We start from the raw sequence: 9727 nt of genomic DNA on the forward strand, positions 1-9727 counted from the left end.
ATGAGATCCATATTGTCTTCATCTGTTTTATTACTTTCTTTTGACTAAGCTGAACCAATTATTTTCACTACAGAAAGCAGTTTCCATTGTCTGGCATGTTTTCTAATTTATTCAATTTTTTTATATTGTTTAGGGTTAAATCAATTTTTTATTTCACGCTATTCGGTTGAATGAAGTTTAATATTAGTATTGGGTATACAAGAGAAATCCAAAGAGGAAATTTACATATGATTTTTATTTAAGTAAAAGTGTAATTTTACAGGTTTATAGGTTGGACTTAGCACAATACACCCAACAGTGAACCAACAAGTTCATAAAACATAATATCCTCCTCTTACTGAGCAACATCAGTTTAGCAGACTTTCATACGGCGGTTAATTGATGATACAACAGAACTCACTCTTTGACAAGTACTTTAAAAGTAAACATTTACATACAGCCTATTATCATCAATCACATTTACTTATAATAAACCCAATCAACACATTTATGAAACAGTAACAAAAATAAAAAGTGATCTCAGGAGCTAACAAATCTACAAGGTAAGATTAATGATCTACATTAATCCATCTTACCTGCTTGACAAGTCAGTGTGTGAGAGCCTAGCTGCTCAATAATATAGTTGGTTAAATTAAACCATTTACATGGAATTTAATTAAACCGTTTCTTTTCAAAAGTCTACAACCCAAGTGTTAAGACGTGTCATGCTAAGTTGCTTTTTAACAAAACTATGTACACATATTCAGCTGTAGGTAGTTAAAGATAATGTATTTGAGTCCCTTTTCACTGACTAGGTGAACCTTCCTCTATGCCAAGGTGTTCTCTGGTACTTTTAGGATTTTAGCTAATGTGGAAATCGAGAGCTAAGTAAGGCAAAACCATGTTCATGACTAATTTTACCTTATTACTTAAGAATATTCACTTTCAATAAATCACTGTTAAAATGTATAGTATTTTACTTCTGTTAGACTATAATAGGTTAATCAAACTTTAAAGCTTTGGAATTTTATCTCACATCATATTTTTTTATGCCGTACAGTAATAAAAGTTAAATACAGATATACATCATGGAATCCGGTATTCTAAACAAAAATATGATTTTGATACTGTGGATAGTAATGAATGATTTCTGGTTTCAATAATTACAAACAATAGTTAATTCGTTATTGCGAAACACTGTAACACTTATTAGCATTTTAAAGGCCATTATTACAAAAATAATAAACTATAAAATATACACCTCGTTTCAAAGAAAAGAAACGTAAATAAATAGTTGTGACTGTCCAAATGAATTGAAATTAAGATAAATAACAGTTCAGCAGTCTAAGAAGTTAGCTGCCATGAGTAGTTCGAGAGCGATTTGAGGAGCGATTGGGAACTCCGGAATCTCAGTAGAGCTGTTAGTGTAGCGAACCTTGTAAGTGAAGTACATACACACCTTCTGGAGTACATGTGACCTGTAAACAACTCCACTCATGTTAGACAGCTGGCTGAAGAAAGCTTTATAAGGGAGGCCACGTTACCGGCTATAGGAGGTCATATGTAACTTTAGAACTATAATCTGTATGATGGAACCTGTTTTTTGACCCTCTTGTCTACCTGGGACTAGCCAGGACTTACACCATTGGCCAGTTCCCAGATAGACAGTGGAACAGGAGACAGGCTCCATTATACAAGCTACAAATACTCTATTATCACAGTAAATAAAGTTTATATAGGATATAGTAAAAGTACATAACATACTCTCCTAGGTGCAGCCTGGAGTGAACAAGCTTAACTAGCTTGAGAAAGTAGCCAGGGTGTCACAGCGGTTAGAGGTCGATGGACTGCTCTGCGACAATGGGTTATCGGTTTTTCTTGAATATCTTAGTTGTTTAAAGGGTTAATGTATTACTGGTAGTATACAATAGGTTGTGTAATGTACCGTACTAAACATAAAGACACACTTACGGAATTTCCCTGAAGTGAATTTCATTAGTTTCGTTCTCAGCGAATTGACCGGGTCCGCTGAGCATAGCCTTGATAGTGCCAGACATGAGTGCATGTTCTCGCTTCACAATAAACTCGTGACCGTCTGAAGATATTAGCTTAACATACATTGCATCTGGGCCCTCACAGCCGCCATATACCTTCTCCTCCTCCTGAAAAACCATAAGACATACTATTAGTATGAGGAGTGACACTAATTTAGTTTAGAGATTAGTTACATATAGTTTAAAATAGGCCTACCTTGAAGAAATACAGTGGTTAAACCGCTCAGTGATTAATGCTCAATGTTTGCATTTGAAACTCATAGGAAAAAACTCATTATTAAAGAAGAAAATAATTAACTGTTGTTCAATAATTGGTCTGCGTGTCAGATAGGGCCTATCCTAGAATGTGACGCCTCTCAAGAATACACAGCAACACAAGTTTTAAAATATTCTAGCACTTAAAGCTTTACCATGCAAGGATAGGTATTACGTAATGTGTTTCACACTTAATGTTTTATACTATCATGCAATAAGGCCTAAGGTTTTCATATAAAATTCAACTTCAGTTTGAACACTTTTTGCAAAGCTATTTTGGGGAAATGTTCTTATAGTTCCTTAATTATTGCCCGACTTTTTAAATATTAATTCTGCCTTTAAAAGTCCTTAGAGCCTAGACGTTCTAACTCGTTAAACAATTAAAAAAATACAAAGACAGTTTCTTATCTCACAGTATACTAGATATTTGGATTACAATCACTTTGATGTTTGAAAAAATATTTTGAGATGATAACTCTTCAGCGGCTGTTTGAAATTAACAAAATTAACATTGCTCTTATGGCGGGGAAATCCAAGATGGCCGCTAGCTTCCATGGACTCCCTTGGAGAACAATCCATGAAACTACAATGAACATTTCTCACAGTATACTAAATATTAAAATTATGATCACTTTGGTGTTTGAAAAAATATTTTTGGACAATAAATAACTCTTCAGCTGGTGTTTAAAATTATCCAAGATGGTCGCTAGCCTCCAAGGAGTCTTAAGTTGATTTTTTATACCAGTTCATTGGCCATAGGAATCCTTTTACTATGGTGGTTCATAGATATACAGTAGATTGACAAATTTTCAATTCCATTTGGGACCGCCTTACTTAGCTTGGACTGTAGCCTACTATTCCTAATGATACCATGACTCAACAGTGCTTGTTATAACAGTATTCATTTATAGCAGGCAAAGTCAACAAGATTTGAATCTCTGAATGAACGTGTAGAGCTGCACTAGGCCAAAGCATCTGTTAAACTTAGTTTTGAATAGGCTACCTCATAGCCTGAATAAAAAATCTGATTAACTTAAATATGTTCAGATATATGATTAGCAAGTGTGGTAGGCTAGTAAGCAACAGATTTTTATATCAATTTTAGTTTATATTATAGTTTCAGCGACATCAGAATTAAAATAGACTGGCTATGTCATAAGCCTTTACATTGCGGGAATTGAAGCCATGTTGGCCATCTTGGATAGGTGTAGAAACGTCGAGCGGGCCTAGAGAAGTGTAAAATATTCAGTGCTCCCTTTTCATTTTTACTGTTGTTTTGTTTTATTACCTAAAAATGCTCTAAATGCTTTGAACCTTTACATACTTGCTATAAATTAGTATAGGATGCTAATGGTAGGCCTATGTTTGTAATCAGAATATTAAAATGGTTTGACATTATAAAAATTAAATTAAGTTCAAACTGTTTCATACATTTTAACTGGTGACATCTAAAAGTTTTGTTGCTAGGAAGTTTATTGTTTTTAAGGCACGAGTTATGTGAGCGAGAGAAATGTTGCCAGAATACTATATTTTCTGAAACTTATTTGTAGAAACAAATAGCTGTTGTAGTTTTGATAATACAACAGGTAAACAAGCTTCGTAATGCTAATTCGTTCGCGGCAACTTGAACTCACACCCGGCCTCTACTTGCGGGGTCGACTTGCCCAGCTTCGGGATTCCAAATTATGTACCCAGGAAGGTATTATCATACTAGAAAAAACATACTCTTAGTATAAGTTATGGTATGATATGTTTTTTGGTAACATTTAAAGTCTATTAACACGTTGGGTGCTGATGACGGGAATTCCCGCCATTGCTTAACATTGAAATAAATGCAATTTTCATGTTCAAACATGTCTACGGCACTTTAAGTGTTAACCGCATTATATTAGTATTAATATTGACATACATTTGCATAGAAAATGACAACCAACTACACACATAATTCACCATGTGGGGTCACTTGGGGTTTGTTATAAGGCCCATAAAAGGATTAAAATACAAACACAGTCATTATCAAATCAGGTATCTGTGTATAATTATAAAATCAAATACTACATCAAATTGCTGGTAGCAAAACAAAAACTAATCGTGCTAAATTAAGGTGTTTATATAGTTTTATTTAATCCATACCCACATGACCAAATTTACGTACAAGTTTATTTAACTTAAGTTAAAACTTATGTTAACACTGTTATTAATATCTAAAGTTATTATCTGGTTATATCTGGCTATTTTTTAACTGAGGTTCCCTATTTCTTGTTTATTTTTGGCGACTTACTTTACTAGAACTAAGGTGAATTAGACTAATTTAGGCGGGTCAATCCATTACAAATCATACAGAATGAATATTTTTTGTTGCTTCACATTTTTAATTTTTATGAAACTTTCATAAAATGTTAACTGTATCAATAGATTTGACATGCAAGTGTTAAAATTTTTTTTCCCTCAAAATCTTTTTAGCGGCCATTTTTGTTTGAGCAAAACGCCCGTTTTTTACAAAAATCGACGTTTACTAAATATTTAATAGCTTTTTAGCGAATTTCCCTATAAGGAAGTAGCTATTACCGTAGGTGGCACGGTAAGACCTAGACCCGGGACCGATTTGCTTTTTCATTTTGATGTCCCCAGAGGCCAAAAACACCATTCGTTCAAATTTGTATATATCTATATATATAATTTTTATTATATATATAGATTTATATCTAATATATAAAATTCTCGTGTCACAGTGTTTGTCTGCAAACTCCTCCGGAACGACTTCACCGATCGTTATGAAATTTGGTGTGTAAATTCTGTAGGTATGCGAATCGGACGTAAACTATTTCCCGTTTCGAAATTCTTAAAAGGGCTCCGCCCCAGTGGCTCTGGAGTTTCCCATGTTAACCTTATGAGAAATGGAATTAATGAATCTTAACAGCTGTTTCAATTAAACAAGTTGGTTCTGTTCTATGATGTTCAATAGCATTAAAGTTACAAGGATTACCAACAGGGTGCAGCACTATTATTTCTTTTACATTATGACAACAGCTAATTTGCAACCAAAAGGTGAGTGAGCGTAGCGAACGAACTTCAACCTGGAGGCGAGTTAGCGTAGCGAACGAGCTAACCTGAAGGCAAGTGAGCGCAGCGAACGAGCTCCAACCTAAAGGTGAGTGAGCGTAGCGAACGAGCTCCAACCCAAAGGTGAGTGAGCGTAGCGAACGAACTTCAACCTGGAGGCGAGTTAGCGTAGCGAACGAGCTAACCTGAAGGCAAGTGAGCGCAGCGAACGAGCTCCAACCCAAAGGTGAGTTAGCGTAGCGAACGAGCTAACCTGAAGGCAAGTGACCGTAGCGAACGAACTTCAACCAGGACGTGATTGAGCGATGCGAACGAGATCATCTTGAAAATTAAACGTAACGGTACTTTCTTTCCATCGGTCTGTCTTAGGGGAAACCTATAACTTAGGCGATACGAAGTTCGCCGGGTCAGCTAGTATATATATATATATATATACGTCCGTGTTGAGTAATTTTGGTCCGATTTTGATGAAATTTGGTTTAAAGGTGTAAAGCGAGATAAACTTGAATGAGTTCGCGAACCAGCATGATCGGACCATGGGAACGGGGCTTTAGGGGGGGTTTTATGGGGTAAAAATTGGTTTTTCTCACTTTTGACCCTCAAAACATAAAATTTCCCAATTTCTCTTTGGACCTTTTTAAAGAGCTTAAAAAAACAAATAATTTAGTATATAAAAGTATTTTTGTTCGATTATTAGTAACGGAGAAAATTTAAAAAATTGTAAATTTCAAATTCCCATGTTATTCTTATGGAGAATATTGTCAAATGTTGTAATTTGCTTGTTTATGGATATATTTTGATCAAACTTGGCAAATTTATTTATTTTGTACTAAGCTATCAATATTTTACTCAAAAACACACTTTATTAGGTTCCTTGTAGCAGCAAACCTAGGTACTCGTTAAACCTAATGTTATTAAAATATATTTAACTGAAAATCAATTCAGACAAATGGAAATTCGCTTAGTCGGCAGGTTTGCTGCGGCGGGGGTATTTATTTTTCAAGATATCAGGACAAATTAAAAACCAAAATATTCAGCAAGAAATTGGCTTAAAATTGATATATAATAAATGACATAAAAAAATGTTGTCTAGCATGTAAAATGTTAAAACGTAAAAAAAAGATTTCAGCGGTGAAAATGTTATTTTCCCTGCAATATTTTCATAACAAAAAGTAATTACTCACCTTTAATATTTTTTTTGTATTTTAAAGTTGGCATATGAGACAGTCTTAATCTCAAGTTTGGGTTATGAAAGTCTTATCCTTTTTTCTTTATAGGTCCATAAATATGGTGGATTATCCGATTCCCGCCATTTTCGAGATCTTATATCATAAAAGGGACTGAACCAAAATCAATAAACCCGTAATTTTTTTCAGTGCAGAATTTCAACATTTCTTCTGGGTTCAGTATTTGGTTTTGATACAGTTTTTGCATACTAGCTCTTGTTACTTGTGTTGTTTGTGTTTTGAATATAAAATGGTGGACCTTTAGGGACATAAGTTTATCAATCAAGCCTTCTATGAACTCCTCACATGGCAAGATACGAGAAGTAACAAGAGCTAGTATGCAAAGACTGTATTAAAACCAAATACATAACCCAGAAGAAATGTTGAAATTCTGCACTGAAAAAATTACGGGTATAAAATACATATAAGTTACATCAAAAGAAATTGAAGAATGGGAAGAACAACTTAAAGGTAGGCAGGTTCGAATGCTGCTTGCCTGTAACAGGTACAAGAAATTTCCCTAGGGTTTTCCCGCTAAGTGACAACCAAATCAGATGTTTTCAAACATCAAAATCTATACAATTTCGAAGACCAGCCTACATCAATACAGCTCACTAACATTTAACCCTTTAACAATCAAGACAACATAGCGTGTATTTTTGATGAGAAGTGGTAGATTGGCAAAATACAAGACAAGAATGAAGACAACGAGGACGTCCTGGTTCACTTTTCCATCCATCAGGACCCAACACATCATTTAAACTCTTAACAAATGACACTTTTTGGGTTCCAGTTAAAATAGTTCTACAGAATATTACCCAGAAATACAGAGAAATACAGAAATTAGAGTTATCAACCACATCTGGAAGAAATTACAATATTTCACAAAAACAGTGCAATGAGATTTCAACTTTATTCAACTTTTTGATTAAATATTGAATCAATAGCCTACTGTATAAAGGAATGTGATCCCTATGACATTTTTTACACTCGGTTTAATGTCTTATCAGAAACGGTTAAACATTTTTAATCCATACGTTTCTTAAAAAAGTGTCAATAAAACCAAGATGAACATGAAAGTTTATTGTGTAAGCCTCCATTTAATCTATTTAAGTTTTATTTGTGTGTCCATATGATTGTAACATACCCTTTAAAAACAAGTAAATATAAACTGATTAGCTTAGTCGACTACTTGTTCTAATGCTACTTGTTACACTATTTTCGCCCAACTTTGATGTTGCGTATCTTCTAAACTAGTTGAGTCTCAGTGATCAAACTTATACATCATAATTACAACAACTACAAGTAAGCCTACTTATGACAGAAATTTGATTGATTTTGGTTCAGTCCCTTTTGTGATAGGCCTATAAGATCTCGAAAATGGCGGAAATCGGATAATCCACCATATTTATGGACTTATAAAGAAAAAAGGATAAGACTTTCATAACCCAAACTTAAGATTAAGACTGTTTCATATGCCAACTTTGAAATACAAAAAATATTAAAGGTGAGTAATTAATTTTTCTTATGAAAATATTACAGGGAAAATAAAATGTTCACCGCTTAAATCTTTACCTACGTTTACGCATTTTACGTGCTAGACAACATATTTATGTCATTTATTATATATCAATTTAAAGCCCATTTCTTGCTGAATATTTTGGTTTTTAATCTGTCCTGTTATCTTAAAAAATAAAAAAGCTATTAAGTTAAATATATTTAAACGCGCGTTTTGCTCAAACATAAATGGCCGCCAAAAAAAATTTTGAGAAAAAATTTTTTTAACACTTGCATGTCAATTTTATTGATACTGTTAACATTTTATGAAAGTTTCATAAAAATTAAAGTAATGATTAGGCACATAGCCTAACATTTAGATTTGTATGCTGACTTCAGATTATGCATGAAATAACAATTAAGACGGGTACAGTTTCTTAACTGGGCTATGCTAATATCGATTGGAACTATCGAATTGAAAATATTGATTAATAATCAATATTTTTCAATATATCTATTATAAAATTTAACTATCATAACCTAACCTAACCAACCAAACTTGCTGATGGTGAAAAAATCGCATGAAGGTTTACTAATCAAATCGATAGTTTCAATCGATATTAGCATAGCCCAGTTAAGAAACTGTACCCATTAAGACCATGCATCATTAGTGTCATGTTGCTAAAATGAATAAGCTACCAGCCTAAATGAAATAAATAATACACAATAAACAAAGATAAGATAGTGCCTTAGGCCTAAATAAGGTTATCAAGTACAAGAACATAGTTTAAAAAACTAAAAAAAGGAATAAATTAAAATATCTACTTTGTATGGTCACCATTTCAATGAAAAGCATTAAAGTAAAGTATTAAAGTTAGCTAGCCTATTCCTAAAACGTATCCCTAACCAAATAAAGAAACCTAGCCTAAGTTAGCTCCTAACTTTTAGAGTGAGGTTTTGTATTAACGTGATCTATTATTAGATAGAAATAAATAGAGCAATTTTAAGTGCGGATATGATACTTGCCTTTTTATCTTCAATCATGTCCCCTGACATTGTAATTTAATTCTGAAACAAAGGAAGAAATTACATCTAACTGCTAAGTCATTAATCCATGTAGGTTATGTTTATTTTGAATGCCACTGGACTTAAAATCACTTGTTATATTGCATTAAGAATACAAATAGTAAACAATTCATATAATATTGAAACAATACTAGAGTTAATACAAATTCAGAAGCAAATAACTTAGGAGTTATTAAAATTGTAAAATTACCTATTTACTACGAGGATTCACGTCCTTCGAGTTGGTTGAGTTGAAGTTAAAGCTTTTTTTTTATTTCGATTTCGACATAACTTTAAACTTCTTCTTGGGCTCTCTATTTTAGAGTGAATCAGGAAAGGAGCGTTTGGTTTGATTAGTCTTTCTGCTAAGCTAAGGTCATTGACGTAAGATCATGTAAAAACAATTGCTGCAAGCTATTTTAAAACGTTTTTATTAGCTCACTTTCTTGTCCGGTACAAATTTTGCAATTGATTTTATACTAAGTTCCCGATGAGCCAGAGACTTTAAACTTGAAACATAGCTCACAAATGGATGACAATGCAATATTATATAATTTAATTTTCATATTTCCGTTGGGCTACGCCCCA

The 9727-nt window shown here is 33.3% G+C and overlaps 1 protein-coding gene across 1 annotated transcript; it reads right to left on the reverse strand.

The window, feature by feature from the left end:
- Positions 1-216: 216 nt before the first annotated feature.
- On the reverse strand, positions 217-9412 carry LOC129004854 (elongin-C). Its single transcript, XM_054433529.1, has 4 exons — positions 9351-9412; positions 9101-9142; positions 1951-2141; positions 217-1457 (listed from the first exon to the last, which is right to left on the reverse strand). The coding sequence occupies exons 2-4, from the start codon at positions 9128-9130 to the stop codon at positions 1316-1318; spliced, it is 363 nt and encodes a 120-aa protein (XP_054289504.1). The 5' UTR covers positions 9131-9142; positions 9351-9412; the 3' UTR covers positions 217-1315.
- Between the last annotated feature and the right edge of the window lie 315 nt (positions 9413-9727).

The sequence above is a fragment of the Macrosteles quadrilineatus genome, unplaced genomic scaffold (assembly GCF_028750875.1).
Source record: "Macrosteles quadrilineatus isolate MER2022 unplaced genomic scaffold, UCM_ALF_1.0 Scaffold_12__1_contigs__length_5162894, whole genome shotgun sequence".
Lineage (NCBI taxonomy): Eukaryota > Metazoa > Arthropoda > Insecta > Hemiptera > Cicadellidae > Macrosteles > Macrosteles quadrilineatus.